The sequence below is a fragment of the Colletotrichum graminicola genome (assembly GCF_000149035.1).
Source record: "Colletotrichum graminicola M1.001 genomic scaffold supercont1.11, whole genome shotgun sequence".
Classification (NCBI taxonomy): domain Eukaryota; kingdom Fungi; phylum Ascomycota; class Sordariomycetes; order Glomerellales; family Glomerellaceae; genus Colletotrichum; species Colletotrichum graminicola.
In genome coordinates, this window is record NW_007361015.1 from 591,144 (window position 1) to 612,895 (window position 21,752).

At 56.5% G+C, this 21,752-nt stretch overlaps 4 protein-coding genes across 4 annotated transcripts; all 4 read right to left on the reverse strand.

The window, feature by feature from the left end:
• Positions 1 to 1,889: 1,889 nt before the first annotated feature.
• On the reverse strand, positions 1,890 to 2,243 carry GLRG_03708 (uncharacterized protein; the record flags this gene model as incomplete). Its single annotated transcript, XM_008094393.1, has 1 exon — positions 1,890 to 2,243. The coding sequence occupies one exon, from the start codon at positions 2,241 to 2,243 to the stop codon at positions 1,890 to 1,892; it is 354 nt and encodes a 117-aa protein (XP_008092584.1).
• Positions 2,244 to 3,481: 1,238 nt separating this feature from the next.
• GLRG_03709 (leucine Rich Repeat domain-containing protein) lies at positions 3,482 to 6,146 on the reverse strand (the record flags this gene model as incomplete). The annotated part of the gene is made up of 2 exons (XM_008094394.1): positions 3,482 to 6,019; positions 6,114 to 6,146. The coding sequence occupies 2 exons, from the start codon at positions 6,144 to 6,146 to the stop codon at positions 3,482 to 3,484; spliced, it is 2,571 nt and encodes an 856-aa protein (XP_008092585.1).
• A 6,814-nt stretch (positions 6,147 to 12,960) lies between these two features.
• On the reverse strand, positions 12,961 to 13,290 carry GLRG_03710 (uncharacterized protein; the record flags this gene model as incomplete). Its single annotated transcript, XM_008094395.1, has 2 exons — positions 12,961 to 13,132; positions 13,187 to 13,290. 2 exons carry the CDS (start codon positions 13,288 to 13,290, stop codon positions 12,961 to 12,963), a joined length of 276 nt encoding a protein of 91 aa, XP_008092586.1.
• Positions 13,291 to 20,389: 7,099 nt separating this feature from the next.
• Positions 20,390 to 21,418, reverse strand: GLRG_03711 (uncharacterized protein; the record flags this gene model as incomplete). Its single annotated transcript, XM_008094396.1, has 1 exon — positions 20,390 to 21,418. The coding sequence occupies one exon, from the start codon at positions 21,416 to 21,418 to the stop codon at positions 20,390 to 20,392; it is 1,029 nt and encodes a 342-aa protein (XP_008092587.1).
• Positions 21,419 to 21,752: the final 334 nt, after the last annotated feature.

Sequence of the window (21,752 nt, forward strand, 5' to 3'; positions counted from 1 at the left end):
GTCGACAGACAACTCGTGCTCTTCCTGGGGGCCGATCCCGGAACGCTGCTCGACCCGCTCTGCCAATACGTCAAATGGAAAGTAGGGTTAGGCCAGGGAACCGCTCCTTGGTACTACACCTCTCCAACGTATCCCGATGCATGGCGGCTGCGAATGCATGTCTTGGTTCTTGGTGGTCATCGGGATAGCCCCGCGTGTACGGGCCACCGGTGTACAGAACAAAGCGATAATTGGTGGCAGTTGGTTTGGCGGCTTTTTTATTTCTTCTCTTGTCAGCTGTCTTGCAGGCCCCCCCTAGACGGCTCATACTGGGGGGCGGTTGTGATGCTCGGTTGCAGGGAAAGATCTCCGAGCTTATAAAGCTCCGAGTAAGGCCATGTCAGGGAAGTTTCATTAGCATCCGCGTTTCACTCCTGCCACGCCGCGCTGTCTGGCCACAGAGGCTTCTGCTGGAACACGGAAGAGCAGATGTCCAAGTCATCCGTCTTGGCTTGGAAATCTGAATCATCGCCAATCGTGGTCGATAACATCCGTCATTCATGCGGACCGAAACCGGACACCAGGTAATCTGGTCTTTCCGGTACACCTTTTTGTCATCGTAACCGCGCGGCACCGCCTTTGTAGCTTGCAGCGACGCCAACGGGTTGCCCCGTTTGATGTCACTGTTTGTGTTGCTTTTTGTCCCGATTTCTGACATCTAGCGTTTGCGACTGGGTTTGAAGGCGAACTTGCGATTTCCAATCATCTTTGCCCATGGATACTTCCTATACTACGCCTGTGCTTCTGGAAACTCACGCCTTCTCGCGCGTTATGACATCGGATTGGACTATCCGGGTTGCAATGGAAATACCAAGCATGCCGTCCCCTGCGGGGCCAGAGTAGGGAGGAACCTGCAGCCCTATAATCCATGTCTTCATACCACCAGATGTATCTGCTACCTCCATGAGGGAACCCGCTTCCTTTGATAAAGAGGTGATCATCATGTTCCCCGGTCTCAAAACGGCCTTTCCGAATCAATTGGGCGCTGCTGGGGGAGACACCCCTCATGCAGGAATCGCCCATCTCAAAGGGCCTGTTGCATCCATCGGTTCTATCATGGTGCCTCAAGACCAGGAGGGCTGGCCTACGAGACGCGGCGGCGGGTCACTCCGAAGACACCAGTGATGGATAGACGCCTTTTCCATGGATAACAAGTCAATATAAGGTTGTAAAAGTGGGCACGGCGACTAGATGCCCATGAGAGGACACGTAATGGTGTTCCCCGCGGTATGCCTTGCCGGGTTCCATGTTGTCATTCGATTCATTTTATTCTGCTTCCCGTATCTGTTCCCACGCTCTTTTGCACACGAGGTAAATAAATGATCGACCTCGGACGATGGACGGTGTGACAGATGATGCGCACCGCAGTAAAGCCGAAAGGAGGCCTTTTATCATGTAGGCCCTTATGGCTGACGAGCACAACAAAGTATCCTCGAGACATCACATGGAATCATCTTCAGCAATAGCTTGGGTACCTGTTGTTTTCATATGTAGTGGTTGTACTACGGTGACTCCTGTGGAATGCTCACCCGAAACAATACCATAAATCTGCCGTTTTCTCGTTGACTTACTCGCCTTACATACGCTTTTTTCTTATGCGTCTGGATTGGCTTCCGTTTTGATCAACAGTGACTCACAGGAGAAGGAGACAGAATAAAACAAGATGCACATGTTATAGGAGCGTGTAGATCGACGGACGGATCATAATCGAAGCGGTGCTTTGCCTCATGGCTGGCTTCGAGTTGCTCCTAGCACAAGGAAACAGACCGTACGCGCTCCCTCTCCGAATACCCTGCAGCGGCCACGCCACCCAGAGCAAGTGCCAACGTGTCTATCCGCCGGGGGCCTGCTTACGCTGGTCGATAAGATATCAAGGAGACACGAGTGTTCGGTGCGGTGCCATCGGCACCGGAAGGGCGAAAGGCAAAAAGCCCTCGGCAAAGAACGACGCCGTAGAACAGCCCCTCATTGGCGTCCATGAAACGCCTCCAACTGTTCTCAAAATCGAGCAAGGGCGTCATTTGGTACCTCGCGCCGGGGCGGGGCTCGGATTTTTCAGGATCGCTCCAAGAAACTTTCATCTCCGCCTCGACCTTTGCCCCGTTCCCACTTGTGTCGAGGATCTTTGCGATCTGGTAACGAGCCCTGGAAAACTCCGTCTTGTGAGGCGGGAAGTTGTTATCTGAAGAAACCAGCTCAGTCATTGGTGGCTCGAGGGAATTCGCTGAGAACATGCGAGTAGTGTACAGGTATTACCAGACGATAAAGCTTTGGTATATAATTCTATAATCTCAGTCAGTTCCTGAAGGTCAGAGTAACCGACTGAAACTTTTAGTGCGGATAAAGAATTTGGATGACGTTTCAGTCTGGATTTCAATGTCATCTGATCCCTGCTAGCTGAGAGGGTGAGCGATGACACTGCTTAACACAGTTGACTCGGGCTGGTCTGAGTTGTCATGTTCCGTATACCTAGCAATAGCTTAATCAAAGAGTAGGTTCTGTGCATCTTAAGGTGGTTATGATGTGGGAGGGGGGAGGTCGACGCCAGGGTTGAATACTCTCCTACTGTTCGACGAATAAGCAGTCAAATATCGACATTTATCCAGACTCAGCACGTGGAAAACAATCGTATGGTCCCGCCTCTGATCCTTTGTCGACATAGCCGTCAAGGACACGACGAAGAGGCAAAAGGTCATGCAAGACCAGGTTGAAGAGAGCTAGATCTCAGAGATAACGTCAAGTATTACGAGGCACAGTGGAAAGTGGTCAGAAAGTTTTCAATCAAGTATGCGTGTCATCATGTATTAGAAGTCGCCCACCAGCTTGTCTCTAAGACAAGTGCTCATCTACCATAATAAGAACAAACTACTATGCAAGCAAACTCATGCGGGAATTTTTTTTCGTGCCCCGTGATACTAAAAGAACAACACAGGCCACTCGAGATGTGTTTCCACCAACGCCAGCTAAGCCCGGATCCGCAATATGCGTAACTAGGAAGGAGAAAAAGAGGTCGACAAGTCTTGAGAAGAGAAGAATCCTGCACGCCCAACGTCACTCGCTTTTTACCCCTTCCATCCCTAGAGAGACCTCGTCGAGGTCGCGCCAAGAAACCAGAACAGACGTGAAGCAACAGGATCTATTGTGGCTTTCTACCCACCTTGGGCAGTGGAAACTGTAAGAAGGAAAATGCGGACACTGAAACCAGATAGCCGCCAAACCAAAAACGCCTCGTACGCTATGCTCTACCATGATGGGGATAAATGACCAATAACACAATGAGGCGGACGTGTATTGAATGTCCATGCTTGTTGCAGTGCGGTATGCGATGCTGCAGAAGGAAAATTCGAAAATGTAGCCCAATGGTAGAATAGAACCTCAAGAGGGGGGTGGGTATCATGAAGGGTATCATGTGTAAAGGGCGACTTTTTTTTTTTTTTTCGATTTAACCAAGGGTGCGGCCACTGTGGATGGCCGGAGGGTGGTGTGAGGTAGTCCGAGGGGTTGTGGGACTAGGTCGAACAGTCGAGGCTGGGCTGAAGTCTGGTACCGAGTATGTTGGCGGGCGGGAGGGATCCCAGCCCTCCTCACTGAGCACACTGAGGTAACCATTTCCAACCTTGTCCCGCAATGCCTCGATCTTCCGGCGGTATATCTCCCCGCTGACATCCCAGTCCTGAGAGTCTGGCGGGGCCTCACGGGTTGTGTAGATGGGTGGGAGCTCGGGAACCACGCTGGTATCTATGCGGGGCACCTCGGGCTGAGAGTTGGATTTCCGGCTATCGGAGAGCATAGCCGATGGCAAGGGAGGGATCTCTGGGGCCAAGGAGATGCGGTAGTTGCTGTCCGAACCCGCTGCAGTCACCGTGGCATCGGCGGCGAGAACCTTAACGTTCCCAGAAGCCGCCTGCATGACACCGGGCGTCACACTAACGGATGCATCTGTGGTCGACAGGTCCACGATTCGCCGCTTGGGTGTCTTTCGACGACGAGTGGAGCTAGTGTTGACTTCGCTAGTGACAGCCTTCGGGACAGGCCGCTCCTTGCGGAGAACGGACGACTCCTTCGGGATATCGTAGATGATAGCTGGCTTGCTCACGTCAACGGCAGGAATGACGGTGGGAGCAGGCTTGACGACCGGTACAGCAGCTGGCACCGGCGTACGCTCCACCAAGTATCTCCTCTCCGAGTAGGTTGGGCCGCTGTTGTCGATGACAATGTCCTCAGTGTAGCCCGGCGTCTTGCGGAAGAGGTTGAAGATGGTGATGCGGTAGTCCTTGTGAGTGCGGGTGAAGGGGTTGCCCTCGACCCAGATCTCCCGGATGTCGGGGATCCCGGTCAGTCTGGCAAGCTCCAAGGGATCCGACAAGCGGTTGTCTCGAAGGTCCAATCGCTCCAGGGGATACAACTTCTCCACGCCGGCGATTGATTGCAATCGGTTGGCTCGGAGGTTGAGGGCCGAGATAGCCGGGAGAGGATTGCGCGTCAGGGAGTGGAGCCCGTCAATCATGCAATGTGAGAGGTTGAGAGCGCGGAGCGCGGTGAGTGTGGCCAGACTGTCGGGAATCTGAGTAAACAGGTTTGACGACAAGTCCAGCGAGTGAAGCGTGTTTGCAAGGGGCACCAAGCTAGTAGCAGGAATCGAAGTCATCGAGTTGTCGGCTAAACTGAGGTGCTTCAGGAATCGCCACTTGGATGCTGGCAGAACGCCCATGTTGAGAAGGTTCGACGAACTTCCAACGCGGCTGTGGTGCCACGAGTCTGAGAGGCTGGAATGCGAGCTACCAGAGCCAGAGCGGCGGACCTTGTGTCCGCCCCTCATGTGCGAGGGGTTGCGGGAGCTGGCGGGACGAGTGGGCGAGTTGCTGCGCGGTCTTGATCCCTTGGGTGGTGACATGGCTTCAAACGTCTCAGTTCTAGCCAGGGAGGGCCGTCTGCCTTCGCCGGGGATCTCGTCAACGGCATGGTCATGTATGTTCATGGAGCCGATGCCCAAGTCACCGGTGGAGTGGCGCGGTTCCGGAGAGCAGGGCACCGAGGTCGACTTGTGAAGCTCGGCGTGCGGGATGACGGGACTCCTGCGAGGGCTGGAGCTCGCGGGCCAAGGCGTGGTGGGTGAGGATTGTTGCTTCGAGGTCCTCCTGCGTCTCTTGTCCATATCGTCAAGCACAATGTCAATGAGGATATCCGCGGGGTCCTCCACGCCGGCGCGCTTGAGCGTCAGCGACCTCAGCTGCTCGGCCAAGCGATCCCAGCCAAAGAATTGTCTAAAGTCGATGCTGCTCACTTCGAGGGCTTGCAAATTCTTGAAGACGTACAGCGGGACAGCCGAATCGAATGGGAATTCTTCGTAGCCACGGATCAGCCGGGCGCGCCAATCGGGCGCAAGTCGCAGGCAGGGAATCTTGGTAAAGGCCGAGTAAAGGTATTTCAGGTCGGCTTGGATGGCAGCCTTTTGTCGCTCGGTTCGCGCAGCCGAGATGCTGGCACCGATGCCGAAGCTCGTCCAAAGAGCCGACATGCCCGACATGACGCTTCGGACGCTGGACACGGAGTGTATGGAGCCAACATCGGAGCCTCTGCTTCGGGATCGCTGGGTGTTGCTCAAGAAGGAGACGTAATTGGCAGCGGTAGAACTATCGTGTAGGTTCTCGAGGCGAATTTTCATGGGGCCAACGGGAATGGCGAGTTCTTCGAATCGAGAAAGTAGGTAAAAAAGATGGTGTGGCGTCAGAGCCAGCTTCGCTGACTTGACGTTGTGCGAAGTAAAGTTCAAAGTGCCGAGAGAAAGGGCGGATGCGAGGCCGCTCGAGGTCGAAGCCGAAGTCGAAGGCCGTTCAGGGACGACCGGGGACTGCGGTGTGGGAATCGAGGCGATGGAGCTGACACTCTGAGAGGCGCCATGGCGAGAGGCTGCCTGTCTTCGGAATTGCAAGGCGTTGGCGAGAGCCTTTTCGTGCGTGCGCACAAAGCTGGCCAGTTGCTGCAGAGGGTGATGTTAGCACAACCGGCGCGGGAGGCTAGGCGGCGAGACCCAGCAGTAGAAACAAAAAACCCGTCGTCGCGAGTTGACGTACCTTGATGAACAACTCCCCGTCTTCCGAATCCATGATCAAGGACGCATCGAGGGCAGACGGAGTACAGGGGTATAAGGGTATCTGGGGGAGAGGGGTCGGGGAAAATGAAGGAATGGCGAGGACTGGCGTCTAAAATGGTCCGAGGACGTCTCTCGAGTATTGTATCGGATTTCGCAGGTAGGTCGGACGACGGAGGTTCAGTCGTGACCGGTTATACGGCAGCCTGTACTACAAGGGGTGTTAGTACGTCGTTGGTCCGTGGTCGGGCGTCTTGAAAGCAAGTGAGAGTCAGAAATCGGGGTGAAAGGTTATTGGGGAAGGGGGAGAAGCGCTGTTGCGACACTTTGCTTGGCAGCACAGCCAGGATGAGTGAGCATGCTGGTGAGAGGGGCCACAAGCGATGTATCCCGTTGCAGATGCCGCAGGAGCCGTCTTGTCTTACAAGGCAGGAATTTCGAGGGGAGAAGTGCAAGACGCCGAGGGCAACGAGGGCAGCCGAAAATGGTGAGTAGTGAACAGTACAGGCAAACAAACACAGGGCAGAGAGAAGAGATGTAACAGGCGACGATGCTAACAGATGTGCGTGCGGGTGCGGTGCGAGGCAAAATCTGCCTCGTTCCTCGAAAACGAGGCGACATGATAAGCAGGCGAGGTGGTGAGGAGTCACAAAAGCGAGGTAACAGGCTGGGCAAGAGGCAAAAGACGGCAGTGATGGGCCATGGTCCTGTGTTCTTTCTTGGTGTTGTTGTGGTGAAGGCAGACAGACCACGACGGCGCGGCCGAACAGAGAGCACTCACCTTTTGGGCGGGATAGATAAGAGACGGCTCACCGGCGACAGTGGCTCTCCTTCTTGGTGTTGTATTTCGCAGAGCTCCTCGGGCGGACGGGTGGGCGAGGGAGGTGTAGTCGAAAGGGACTGTCGGGAGAGTAGACAGCAAAAGAGGCTGGATATGTTGATTCGAGGTCAAGGAAGCTATTTCCAACCTCCTCACGACGACTCTGTAGAACACAGAGAAAAGGAGTGTGAGGAAAAACCGAGAAGGGTCTTTCTTGAAGGGAAGGGGGTGGTCGGACGGGGTCCGGGTTTAATAATAACAATGGTCGCCTACGGCTCCCCGATGGTTGGTGGTCCAGTGAACCCAGCGCCGCCTACCGTACCAACCCACGCACCTTGGCTCTCTGCCTCTTCTCTCTCTCTCTCTCTTTCTCGCTCGCTCGTGTCTGTCCTTGGAACACGCAGTACGTACCCATGCCGCACACACACCTCTCACTCAATTAACCCACCTGCATCCACACCATGAAATCCACAGATGCAGCGAAGAGAGACCACCAGCCAGCCTACCCTGACAGGTGACCCCTGCACCAGGACACCCCTGGACTGGGTGTCTGTCGACAAGACCCGTCGCCGTCTCCAAGGGTGGATATCGAACAGAAGCACAACCCTGACCCTCCTGGACTAGCATACCCCCAGCTGCCCTTGGACACTCAAGCGCCCATGGACGTGCTACCTAGTCGACCCTGCACGCTTTGTCCAAGAAGCGCCAAGGAAGGTTCGCCAGCGGCAGCGGTGATGGAATTAAGCGACAGTTGTTCTAGGCCGGGTGGGAGAGAGGAGCCTCTGGCTGTCAGCAACGGCAGACAATAGGAGAAGGGGAAGGTGCTTGTTCGCCGCTCTTGAAGGGTCGACAGACACTGGCGCGGAGAGGATACACAGAGCGATTAAGCAACTGGGGTCATCCCTGCCTTCTGTGCGGCGGGTCATTTGCTCAAAGCATAGCGAGAGCAGTTGGTGGGTTGGACGTGCAAAGTACTGAGTACATGAGGGAAAGAGCCACAGGCCATCTACGGAGTACATAGTAAGGAATATGCGAGATGGACCTTTCCATTTCGACTGCAACTGGGCTGGGGGGGGGGGTTCCTACTATTTTTTTTTATTTTTTTTTGGTCTTCTCCTGAATCATCGACTGGCGCTGGTGAGGCAGGGAAAGAAGGGGGAACTCACGATGTTTAGTTGCTCCTGCCTTCTGCCAACCTTTCCTGCCCCCTCCCTCCTTCCTGCCCATCCTCATCGTGACTCGCCTCGTTAACAGTCAGCCAATACTGGCCGTCGAGAGCGGTCTGCATGTGAGGTACTTGCCTTCCTGCACTTGCACCTGCACCTGCACTTGCAGACTCCGTGTGTTTCTGTTTTGCCTCTTCCCATTTGGCAGTCTTCGTCACAATATTTTTTTTCCCTGCCGCTTCTGCTGCACGCCTGTTTGACTTGCACCTTTGGCTTGAAGACGTGCATCGCAAGCGCAGCATGCGGCGACAGGGTGCATTTGACCATTTGATGGCTGATTTCGTTTGATCTTTGGCCCTGGTCTCCTGTCCTTGTCAATTTTTTCTCCTTCGTGTTCAGTCTCTTTCTCTCTCTACACTAATCGCCCCCCCCCTTGCCGCCTATCCGCATTCGTACTGCATGCATTTCCTCGAGAACAGACGATGGCCACGACTCGACTTTCCCAGTCTCGACTCGTCCATGATTGAATGCCGCCATCTCCATGTCCAACCCCCCCGTGAGAGCCCCGTTATCTTTCCCCTTCTCCCCTGGATAGGTGGTATTTCCCACATACATGGGCCATGCCGCCAACGTCTTGCGAGTTACGACACCCCTAAAGATGACATGCACGTATGTCCCGTATGCCGGCTGTGGGTATTTGGGATCTTGGCACCCTAGATACCTCTTGGTACTGGCTTTAAACAGATGGACTATACTACCTGGGAGCATCCAATCCGTCGAGCCCTCCGGCGCACGGCCGACCCGGCCCATCAGCCCCTAACAACAATCCCACCTCCGTTGTGTTCAATTCTCCGTGGCAGCAACGTTGATTGAGTCGAAACAGCCATCGACCAGAACCCCTTCCTCCGCCGCCACCTCCGCCGTTGCTTGTCTCGCCATTGGTGACCGTGGCGACGTCGAGCGGGCGTACGGCAAAGGACAGTCAGATGACACAGGCCGCCATGAGAAGGAATGGAACATTTGCGAAAGCACACGATTGTTCGCTGCAAACCGTCCGTCACCACTCACTAGTTGGTGGTCACTAAGACTGGCGGCCGATGAGCGGCCAGTGGGAAAAGTCGACGGTACGGTACTCTGTACATGCCAAGGCCACCACCTAGTCACCCGTTTGTCGCCGAGATTTCGGAGTTCCTTAAGGGGAGGGGGGGGGGGGGGGGGTGCAAGGAGGGGTTCGACCGACCAGTGATCCTGGCTTACGGATGGGGCTTGCGCTTGGCTCCAAACGTATGACAAGCGACCAGCAAGCAGCAGAAGGCACGAAGTATCGTACAGATGGACGACGAGGGGGGAGCCAGCGATGGAGTGAGGGAAAAGAATCAAAGAGACATGTCTATGCCCCCCCCGAACGACATGGCATCTTCGGCCTCGTTCCCACAGTCGACCGGCGAGTCTCACTTGGCTACTACTGCATGGACTTTGTTCATTCCGCACGTCGCCTTCTCCCCGGAATTCGTCAAGTCACCAACAATTACCTATCTTACCAGCACGGGGCGCACACAGACTCTCCGGATTCTGTAGCTGTCGCATTCCTAGCACACGAGACAATCACATCATTGCGACTCGGTCCGGATCCAGCGCATTGGGATGGCCAGGCGAATGCGAGCAAGCAGCGCGGGCAGCGCACCGTCCATAACGTCGAGCAAAGGCCAATTCGCCCGCTACTCCCCGGCGGGTTCGGCCTCGGGACCGGCTGGTGCGCATTTCCACCTCATTTCATTCATGCGAACTAGCATCAAGGATCTCGGACAAGCCAGTGAGCCGGCGAGCCAGTCCAACCGCCAATTGCCGTAGTACTCCGTAGACTATTTCATTTTCTGCAGTGTACGCAGTAGCGCACGTGTTGTTCCCCTTGTTTACTTTGGACCGGGGAAAAATATTGTTTTTGTTGACGGGTTCGCCGCCCTTGCACCGCCGACATCTAGGTAGTTTACGTTTGGCAACATGCCTGGCAGGAAAGGGCAAGGCCAACAAGAAAACGGGCCGTTGATAACGCATTCCAGCGACCATGGTCGTCTGCTCGTCATGCGCATAACATTACCGCAACGCCGTTGCCCATCGCGATGGCTGGTATGTTGTCTGATGGCCCAGCTCCACGTCGACAATGCGATCCGCTGCAGCATGATGCCATTTCAACATCGGGTAGCTAGTGTGTTTGTACGTGTGTTTGTGTGCGTGCGTGTGTGTTGTTGTTGCGGCCCCTCTCCGACTCGGACGCGACAACGCGCAACGAGGTCGCTTGGGCTGCGCGTCGTGGGCCGCATCGCAGCTCCGTGCCGGTGTTGACATTAACATTGTCGGCCGACTCAATTCAATAGTGCGCAGTGGGCAACGGCAAAAGCAAAGCGCGGTAAGATTGCAGCGGCTCAGAACGTCCAATAATGCGCATGGATTGTCACGACGACATTGGATCGTGGCGGAGACGGTCAATCTCGTCTTTCCCTCGCCTATTCCGCCTGCCGGTCCACTCGAGGCCCCTCCATCTCAGCACGGTCATCCCATGTCTTGCACTAAGGGACCCCGGGCAAATTTGCACCCTGCAAGCCACCAGAGGACCCTCCAACTTTCCTCCACCCCCTTCCCTTTCGCTTAGCGGTGGTACAGTACTACGTGGTATTCCCCATACATAAACCATGTACGGATAGTGGTAGTTGGTACACATAGGAGACGGATGAGGAAAATCTGCATCTCACCCTCCCTGCGCAAGGAAACCTCAGCGGCCGGGATGGTTGCTACGTCCGTGCGCGGGCGCTCGTCAGTTTTGGAATCGCCAGACGACCTTTGCGCAGGGAAGTCATGGAATCGTCGGCCAGCACTTGCCAGAAGGAGCGTTGGACCCTGTCCGTTTCTGTCAATTACTGCCAGTTCCCCCGTCTAGCTCTGGAGCTTCTCCGATCATCGACAATGCATCCCCATGAAAGCCATATTTGACGGCTGCTATCGCTGCTATCGCTGATAATTGGAATGGGGTACCGTATAGGAGGCACTATCGCACGTTGCAACAGTAGAGAGGAAAAGGGGGGGGGGGTCCCTACTTCACCCGTCATGCACCGTTGACTTTTCGTTCTCTCCGTGACAATCGCTGCTTACTGTTCAACATCAGGTATATGAGCCTCATCAGCTCTCCTCCTGCGCACGTCAAGCCGTTTATTGCCTTGACGTCAATGAGGTTTGCACGTGCCGACACAGATAGTGGTCGTGTATGGAAATAGGTAGACGGCTACGACGCTGGGGCAACTTGGAAGTAGCTTTCAAATATTGCCGCCTTGCCGTCAATCTATCCGCTTCTCCGGGTTCCGAGTGTCAAACACATAGATTGGATGTTTGCCACCGCGAGTACGCATTTAGCAATTAGCTACATGAAACCTGGGGCAAGGGAACGGAGAAAGAATGAGAGAGAGAGAGAAAGAGAGGGACAGAGTAGAAAGGAAAAGGGCTGAGAAACATTCCCCACGTCGATCCATTTCAGATAGGCATTGCGCCTCAAACCCCAAACTTGGCCGGTCCAAAATAGTAGCATCTTTAGAAACAACCTACCTACGCCCGGCATCGCCGTTATCTCTACAACGGAACCCCCTCCGCGAGGCTAGTCCTAAATCCCGTCGTCCCCATCGGACCCGACTTGGACGCCATGACGGCCGGCAGCTGCTAATCCAAGAACGGCCGCCGCCTACCTACCTATGTCTCTCATCCTCCATGTCGGTAATCTGTGTTTGGGACGCTAGCAGCGCTGCCGATCGCTCGTTTGATAGTCGCGTCCATCATCTGTTCCGGGCCGCGCAGGACTCGAGAGATCTGCCTTTTCCTCCTCCTCCTCACGTCCGATGCAGAAGCCACAGGCTTTGGTTGTCGTTCCCCCACTGGTTTCCGCCCGCCGATCCCTTTTCGGCTCTTCTCCTACGGCGCTTGCTTGCAACCAATTGTGGCGCCGGTCAGATGGATCGTGGCCTCGTTGATGCCCCCCTCCCTCCTCACTTTCCCATGTGCTATTGTATGCTTGTACCGATGACAAGCTCGCAAATGATACCTCCTTCCCCCCCCCCTCCCCATCCATCTCACCTTGTTTTCTCCCGCCTTCTGCCGCATGCATGCAACGAGTCGACGCATCACACACACATACACAGCGGAAGAATACTGGATCCAGCGACGGCAGAACTGGGCGTCGAACAGCGTTTTCCCGTCAGTATGGAGTCTAATCCGGCGGGGGGGGGGGGGGGGGGGGGGGGGGCAAGCTGCATCCCAGGACGCGCGCAATGGGCAACAATTATGTCATACCTCCACCAGCCCGTGGTCTGCGATGCCTCCTGATTGGAGACCGCAGCGATACTCTTCACCATCATCCCTGCAGACCAGCCGGGCGACCCCAGCTCACGGGCTTCTTCAACCCCCACACTTCACTCGCAGTGGCCTTTTTTTTTTTTTTTTTTTTGCTTCTCTTTCGTCTCGACACCATCTTGGAGACAAGACAAATACTGTGTGTGGATGGCATCTCATCCTTGTCCCAACGCCTATTCCCATTCTAGGCCATACCTTGTTCACGATCACCACCGTCATCTTGAACCCCTCCTCTTCACCCCTCTACTGCGCTGCGCTATGCATCGACGCATCAATCACATCGCCCATGCCCGTGGGAAAATGGCACTTGGATGGTGACAGATGCGTGTGGAACATCTTCGTGCAGCCAACAACACACTAAAGTACACTACCTGTCAACACCCTGGTCATCTCCAGGTAACGTCGACCGCCCATACGTTGGGCCTGTTTTCCCACGTCTCCACGACTGCGCTTCACCTTGCTCTCTTTTTCTCCCGCTCCCACTCCTCGTCGTCGTTGTCATCATCGTGCAGCATGCTCTTCCGTTTTGCTTCGCTGTCGTTGGTCTCCGAGGGCCCGGGATACTTTACTGACGCGCCGTTACATAACCCCCTCCGCTCGGCATCCATCATTGTGGACTCTTCGCTTCGCGGCAAGGGGGAGAGATGCATCGGTCAAGCGCCGCTGCCGACGCCTCACTCTGCGAATGGCTGCATCGTGAGATTCGCGACAGTCCCCTTGACGTATCGAATGCACCCAGCGCCCGCCTGTGACTTCTGGGAGCCGGGGCGGTTAGCCCGCATCTGCGACTCTCTCTCACCCGGCCACCGCCCGCATCCGTCAGTGCGGAGCAGCATCCATGTGCTGAGTATAGCCACGTCTTCCCCGCATTCCTGTAGGTATTAATCCGTCGTCTCGCTGGTCTCTTTGGAAAAGCTTCTCCCAGGCACATAAGTCCGCGCGAGGGTAAACGTCTACCTACAGGGTGGCAGGGGTAAGTTTTTCCCCCCTATGATGTTATCCCCCATAGATGACATCATGATAGAGGGGGAATATTCACCAAAAGTGAAGTTCTGTATCAGGGGGGTGAGCATTAGTTACCTAACAGGGGGAAAAAACTTCGGCCGGATACCATCGTACATGCTAGGAGGAACAGAAAAGGGGGGAAGAGTGGAAGTTGGAGAGCTAGAATGCCCGAGGTAAACTAGCACAGGTACTCTACGTCTCTAACAAACACGAGTGGCACTTGAAGCGAGCTCCTATGCCTATAGTCTTCCACAGAGACGTCGGTCTTCAGGGGCGTACGTCTTCCATTGGGAAATGGGACTAGGTATCTGCACCTACACCTAGGTAAGTACCGTATACTGAGGTAGGCTACACCTCTTTCTCGGCAACGTTCGATTGGCCTCCCGGTTAGCATCGTCCTGGCTTGGGGCCGCAAACGTCGGTCAGCCAACGGGAGTGCACGGCCGGCCCATCTCGCGCGGGTGGTTGCAGCACCTCGGTGCGTGAGTCTCTAGAGACGTCGCTCCGAGGTAGACGCTACAAAATGCTAACATGTCGACTTGGACTGTTGCGCGGGTACGGGTACACTACACACCCTGAAGGGCTAATACTGTGCATCCACTCTCCATGAGCGGCGAATTGGCGACCATCTTCACCCCCATCTCTGGCAGTCCTATGGTCCTCTGCCCTACAGGCTACGCTTGATTTCGGCGCTTCCCCTCAATCTACACGCTCCGTGCCGTGGTATGCTACCTGTCATCGTGCACGATGAGTCTCTCTCACTTTTCATTTACACCGGCACCAAGTGTGCGCCTTCGTGTCGCCGTGTGCCCCTCACCGCTCCTCCGAAGGTTCGTGAGGAATGGCCTAGATCCAGGATGAAATATGAGGCAAACGCATGAACGGCAACGGCGAGAATGAATCGCGATCGCGACGCCGTGTCTCGTGTAGTGGTTGCCAGACGCATGCAAACCTCCCCATCGCAGCAAGTCGCCTGGGTAGGTAGGTCGAGGTCGGCTTGGACGCCATGTCTCCGTGCGCGGGAGCTGGACTTGAGCATTCATCATGTGCGCGCCGTTGGACCATGGCGACGACGAGTCGGTTCACGGCCCCATACCCCTCCTCCTCCTCTTCCTCCTCCTCCTCTTTCTCCTCCTCCTCCCCCTCCCCCTCCTCTCTCTTGCCCGCCATCGCACACGAAAGACGGGTTCGTCTGACGGTCATGTCTTTTTGGACGTGTTGGACGGAGATGGGGAAGCGGGCGAGGTCGGAAGGCGTAATCGCAAAAGTAGCGAGTCAGCCCCGGAATCTCAAGTGTTGCAGACGTTGCGCTGACCCAGGTACGAGAGAGGCGATCATCAGGCACTTGAGGCTCGTCTCAGGCATGGCTCTTCTCCGGGGGGTGTTTGTTTCGCCAGGAGGCGGTGGAGGATGCAGGTGGTAGTATCTCGGGGTCTAAGGGTGTGATGGAGGGTGCGGGTTGGCAGATGCCGTTTCCTCATTCGACAACCGCCCACCCCCCGACAGTGAGACAAGGCGCCAGACCCGACTAGGTCGCCTGCGCATGCGGCGCTCACAGTCGCGCGACCTGACCTGCAGGCGCAGGAATCATTTGACATTCAGGCACTTCTCTGCATTTAGCTTCCGCGAGGGCCACCCGAGGTCAGACACCGATGGCAAAAACATCACCCAGGCGTGACAAGAGGCAGAGAGAGAGAGAGAGAGAGAGAGAGAGAGATGGTAGTTGTGTTGCTGTGCCAAGCTGGCAGACAAGCCAGCAAACAACGGGAATCCTAGAGGCAGTTGACGACGACGGTTAACCACCGAGCTCGCAGCGGTTCCGAGCCGGTTCGGACGCCAAGGCCCTTCTACCAGTGAGGAGTGGCGCTCCTGCGCGCATGTGGCTCCCTACTTGGCTCGGTGCGTGCAACGACGGACACACCAATGAGATGGCGGACATGCGAGGCTGGATGTCCGGAGGAGAGACTGGGGCGGCGGCTGACTCGCTGACAGGGCACGATCGGCCAGCTGTGCGATTCACGTTTGAGCGTGAGTCGTTTTCTTCTAATGCCTTCATAGTCGAGCGAGCGGTGGCGGCAGAACATCCGTCGATCTCGCCGGATCAGGGCGTACTAGGTGGCTTAGGTAGGCTTCCCGTGAGCGACCGAGTGCTGCAGTAGCGAGACTTGCAACTCGGCATATCGACTGCCATGGGAATCCCGACGAGTCAGAAGTAGCGGATGGGGGGGAGGGATTCGACAAGCGCGCGAACGACATGTCGCTAGAATTCCCAGCATGCCAACCGGAAATATGATACGTCGTCGTTGGGACGAACTCTGCGCACGCCGGCGGGCCGTGATGACATAACAAAAGCATGATGGTCTGGACGGACTATCTTTGTACATGCCTACCTACCTACATAGGTACCTAGCGTCGACGCCGACCAGCACTACTGCGCCTCTGCCACCAACGTTGCTCGTAGCCGCTGCAGGAGCAGACGGTTTGCTCTTGCTGAAGCTGACAATGGGTGACACGAATCTGTCCGTCGGTCGGGGGGGTGGTGCCCGGATGACGGACGACGGAATGGAATTATCGCCGGTCGTTGGGTCGGCGCAATGAGGATCCAGTATCCGGGCGATCCTCTCTTTGTTGTTGCGTGAGCTACACCGTACTCCGTACTCCTATCCATGTCCCGGGAATCCTGGCAAAGAGACGGGAAAGTTGGACAACGGCGTCACTGACGCTCGCGCTACATGGTTTAAGGTGGGATTTCCAAGGGGGGCAAAAGAAGAAGAACAAGGCTACTTGAACCCTGAAGATCTCCAAGAGAAATGCCATCTACCGAGAGCTGGAATCTTGGGCAACAGGAGGCACATGCCACTCTGGGGTCATGGGGAATGAGGAATGTTGGACAGAATGGACGTTTGTCATCTCACTGGCTGCTTCGCTCGACAGGGGTTACCAGGTTGGTCGGGCTGGGGAGCGATACGCCTGTTCAATGCTCACCGCTCGTCGAGAGAAAATCTTTGCTTTTTTTTCGCCTCCTCCTGCAGGCTTGTGCACCTTTTTTTTTTTTTTTTTGTCTCTCTCCCCTTCATGCAAGCGAGACTGCACAGCAACCGCTGGATCAGTCTGTCCGCTTATCGAGTAAGCGGCGCTATCACGAAATCGTCCTAGCACCGTCGGTTGTGATGGGCTGGAGGGCGGTTGACGGTACGGTACGTAGTCGATTACTAAACCTATGCAGTAGGTATCTCTCCGGTGGTCCGTGCTGCTATCTGCTCGCTCATGAGTAAACGGCAACGAGGCAGCAAAAGGAGGGGCATCTGGACCCTGGAGCTCTGCCCCTCGATCTCGTGGGGGAAGTCGGCGAGGTCAGTTGGCGGCGGCCAACCAAACGCCCTTCCCGTCTGCACCTGCACCACGCAACCCGAGTACGCAAGACCACCCACATACACATACGCCCGCAAATAGACGCGCTCTGAATCGTCGTCGCCTTCTCTGGCACGTTCCATCCACCTTCGTCCACCTTCGTCCGCCTTCGCGAACTCAACGGCCGACGGCACGCACTGGCTCTCTCTAGCCCTGCCGCCGATGAAACCCCGCCTCTCCTTGAGCTGCCTTCATACAGACACTGGCGCGACCGTTGTACCGAGAGCATCATGTCCAATTGGCCTGGTCCAGCATTCTGTGACATGCCAGTGTTACCGTGTGCTTTGGAGGACACGCCGTTTCTGCCACTGCCGAGATCTAAGTCCCGCACCCACTGGATCTGATGCCATGCTCGCGATGCTGACTTTCCCAGTTTCTTATCCTTACATACGGAGTAGTAGGTAGTGCTAAGGCCGCCTCTAATCGGATTGGGACCCCCCCCACTGCTTCATCTCGGATGCTCTGCACCACATATCTAAGGGGTTCATGTCGAACCCTGGACCTTGTCTTGCGCTACTCGCCCATCTCCGCTTTCGCACGTCAAAAGACCCAGTCGCAGCCATGTTCTTTGCTTCCTTTCTGCGGGTATCGTACACTATGGATTGGCACTTTAGACCACTATGAGCTGATTGTCTATCTGAACGTTTACGCAGGCGCCGTCATGTTACAGTCGAGGCTTGCGAGCAAGCTCATCGATGCATCCATCGCTTTGTGCTCGATACACCGTATATGCTTAACCGCACGACTGCGCCGGGCACTTTTGGAAAGATGGGTCGAAGGAAGACTCGCGGAACCGGTTCCCCCCCTCGTCGTACTTGCTCACGCAATATCCTACACCGCAAGTGCGAATCGCGTCGTTGTGTGTGCACGACTCTGCCTCGACGGTGGTGCAACCAAACTAAGTCACATGGCACTCTTCCTGGGTATGCGGCAGTACAGAGGAATAATGTACAGATATGTCGGGTTGTACCGGTCTACCTTTCGCTGTCTCGTCCCATCTGCCTCGACAGGGAGGAAGCGGCTATGCAGTCGGCCAGATCAGACTGCCTCAACGGGCCTCTTTGATGTCGGCGCCCGGAGCCGCCATCTCGGAGGGTGGAGAAGGCGATCGAGTCCTGTCTGCACGTCCCCTTCGCAATTGCTGGCCCCGTTGCTTGTTTTTGGGGGGTTTCGGAACCCGCCCTGTGCTACGGATACCAAATTTCGAAATACCTAGTGTAGTCCAGCATGGCGCAAAAGTAGGTAGAGTGGCCCACTCAATCCAGTGGGGTCAACATCGGCCGAAACTCATTGTCTGGCGACCAGCCCCCGACTGTCGGACGAATCGACCGAGGGGCGATGACGGCATCGTTCGAAATATAGAAAAGGCGGGGTGGACCAAGAATGCCAGAATAGGACGGTAGCGGGGTTGTAGGAAAGGCCACTGGCGACCGTTGTTCTCCTTCGTCTGCTTCAGAGAGGATTATACCTCAACACAACCAATCCCACGCGCGCGGTGAGGGGGGAGGGGCCTCTTCACACCGCTCAGCAAGCGCCCGGCGTTCGCCTTTTCCCCCCTCAACCAAGTTTTCTAACCGGTTGCTGGTTTCTTTGGGAATGGCCTCACCTAAAGGCCAAACCCCTCCGCTTTGCATCTATGCCCCTCACTCCCTTGCGTCTCAAGACAAGGCGATCGACGGCTCCGTGTCTGGGACAGGATTAACTTCCCGTCCTGCGCCGTGCCGCGCTGCAGAACACTTGCAAGCCGTGCATTTTTCTTCAGGTGTCTCTCCTTCCCTGCCGCCTGCGCACCCTCTGGGGGAGATATTTGTTCGTTGCCCGTTGAAGGTTTTCCGACGTGGCCTTTTGGCAGGCAGGGATAGCCTCGCTGCCTCGCCGCCTCGTCCCCTAGCTCCGTAAAACTCGAGGCTGACTGACCGCCACAGATCGCCAGCAACCGTTCTCTCAGCCAGACCAACCTGGGTATTCCATCCGTCAAGGTGGGACGCGTGGTCAACTAGGCCAGCCAACTTGTTTTTTTTTCTCGGACCTTATCCCCCCCTCCCCTCTTACATCTTCACCCCGCCCTTGATTCTAATCGCGACCATGACCGATCCCGTAGGCCTTTGCTCGATTCGCATCCGCTAAAGAAACTCGTATGTGAGATCGCTAGTTGACGCTTCGTCCACGTATCAAACGGAACTCGCCTTCTTTCCCTGCCTTCCCTTCTTCCATTCCCACAAAATCCCATCCTCTGGGTCCATGGGATATCAGGGAAGTGCCGTGGTCTTACCCCTCTACCGCTTCCAGTGAGGCTGGGACGGAGTCGGCTCCGCGCGCGCACTGGTGTAGTGTACTTTCGGCTTTGCCGCTCCCTTCGACGCACGCCATTATAGGCAGGCAAGGACAAGGCAAGACATCGTGGGCTGCCAAACTTGTCGTTGTCGGTCCACCGCACAGTACCGTGACCGATGATCAGGGGGGGGTCACGCCAAGACAGGAGTCGATCAGGGGCATCATGCCGATCCGTGCTTTCTGGGTATCTCCGGTCTGGGTGGAGAAAGATATGAAAGCGTCCAAGGAGAAGCTTCCTACGATGTATGGACGGGCGGGCTGGTCAGCTTGCTGGCGAGCACACACGCCTCGCTGGCCGAGGTGGTTCAAGTCGCTCCTGCCATGTTTTCTCTCACCACTTCTGCGGCCTTGGAAGCGGGACACGAACAGGGGGCCGGGCGCATCTAGGGCTTCATCGCTCGAATGGCAAGCCGGTCGGCCCCAGGCTCGGCAAGGCCCCGATGGCTGTGGGGGATCGACGATGCCGTCGATGACTCTGCTTATGGAGTCGATGGCGCCCGGGGAGGGTAGCGGGGTCATGGTCGATTGCGCTTTACGTCTGTATGTGTTGTAGATCTATCTGGCTACCGTGGATATGTCTCGATTTTCATCGAGTAGTGTCAGTCGAGGCGTGCTTGAGGACTGCGCTTTGCTGATGTGTAAGTGCTTGCCTCTGACTTGGCTAGACTCGCTCCGTTCTGACGGGTGACTACGACCGTACTGCCCGAGGTTTGTCTGGTTGAGAGGGACTCTCCTGTCTTCCACAGTTCGCTGAACCGAGGATTGTGGAAACCCCTTTGATGTTGTCGCGATATCTCGCAACCATGGCTCGTTTGAAAGGCCACAGGAGTGCTTGTCAACTTTATATTCGTCTGTGATATCTGGATGGCTATGACTCTACCCATACTCTACAGGAGGCCCTCTACGGCCCAGCTGTTGTGAAGAAACTCCCTTGCTCCCTTTCCACAAGCTACAGGTGCTCGTGATGTGGTGAGCGTAGCCCCCTCGCCTTTTCTACGATTGTGCTCGAGAGCGCACTAATGTCGATATCCAAGACCATGATACAGTAGTTTTACATTCGCCGTTCGAGGAAACACGGCGCGGGGACTCGTCAACTCCTCGAAGAGAACCCGCCTCCTCTCAATGGGCATATCAAGCCCCGATCTTGACCAGGCGGTCGATGGCGCGCCCGTCATCGAGCGCCCACCCGGACGCAACGTCGAGCTTGAGCTTGTGGCTGCCGACCTCCATCTGCATGAACCCCTCCCTGGTGACGGCCCTCCTGATGCCGTACCACGCGGCCCGGAAACCCTTGCCGGCGTGGCGGAACGGCACTGTCATGAGGTGGTTCTTGTCGTACTCCCACTCGGCGCGGGCGCGGGCCTGCTCCTGCCGGGCCGCGGCGCGCTCCCGCGCCGGCGACGCGTGCGACGGCGCCGCTTGCGCGACGATGCGGCCGGGCATCGAGACCTGTTGGGGCGGAACGACGAGGACCTTGGTGCGGCCCGGCAGCATGCGCTTGCAGGTGATCTCGAGGTGGATCGGAGTCGTCTTGGGGTTCAGCGCGGCGCCGGCACCGGGGGCCAGGCCGCGGGCGTTTGGCGCGAGAAGGGCGGTGGGGACGGCGCGGACGAGGCGGACAATGTTGCGGGTGTTGTAGAAGAAGTAGGAGCCGAAGCCGGCCATGGCGAGACAGATGACGGCGAAGGCGTGCGGGACCCAGGCGGCGATGTCCTCGGGCGGGTGGAGGAGCATGGTGTAGTAGTTGATGCCGGCGTACGAGTAGAACATGAGCATGGCGGCCCAGGCCGAGAGCTTCATCCAGAAGTGCGAGCCGGCCTCGTACAGCACCGTCGGCTGGCTGCGCTGCGCGAGCTGCGCCGTCAGGGCGTAGGCGGAGCCGGCGGACGACACCGCGGCGGCGGGGGAGACGGTCCTCGTCGGGCCCGGGGCGGTCGGTTTCGGTTTCGGCGTCAGGGTCTTCGGGGCGGTCGCGGCGCGAGGGACGCTTGTGGCTATACGGGAGGAGGAGGGAGGTTTCGCGGCGTGCCGTAAGGCGGTGATGGAGCCGAAGAAGCGTCGGGAGAAGGGTTGGAGGGGCTGCGGTGTCGCGCAGAGGGGGGCGGTTCTCGGGGCCAAGAGGGAGAGGCCCAGGCCGAGGCCTCTCGCGAAGGAGGCCATGGTCGGGGTATCGCAGTTTCGAGATGCGGCTCGAATGCACGCGGGAGGAATAAGAAGGAAGTGGCCAGATGCTGTCTTCGTGGCGGGTAGTCGTGGTTCCAATTGGTACGCGGACGCTCTGTCGGACTATGTACGCGGCGTGAAACAGCAGTGACTTTTTGGGGCGGGAAACTGAAGCTATCCAAAAAGTTTTAGTGGATCACCCGTCCGGCGCGCCGGGGAGAGGAGGGTCCTGCGACCGGAAAATGCGACGTCCTATCTGCGACAGGGGGGCTTCTTTCGGAGGGCGGCGCAACAATACAACGCTTGGCCGGTAGTTCTACGTAGGTAGGCA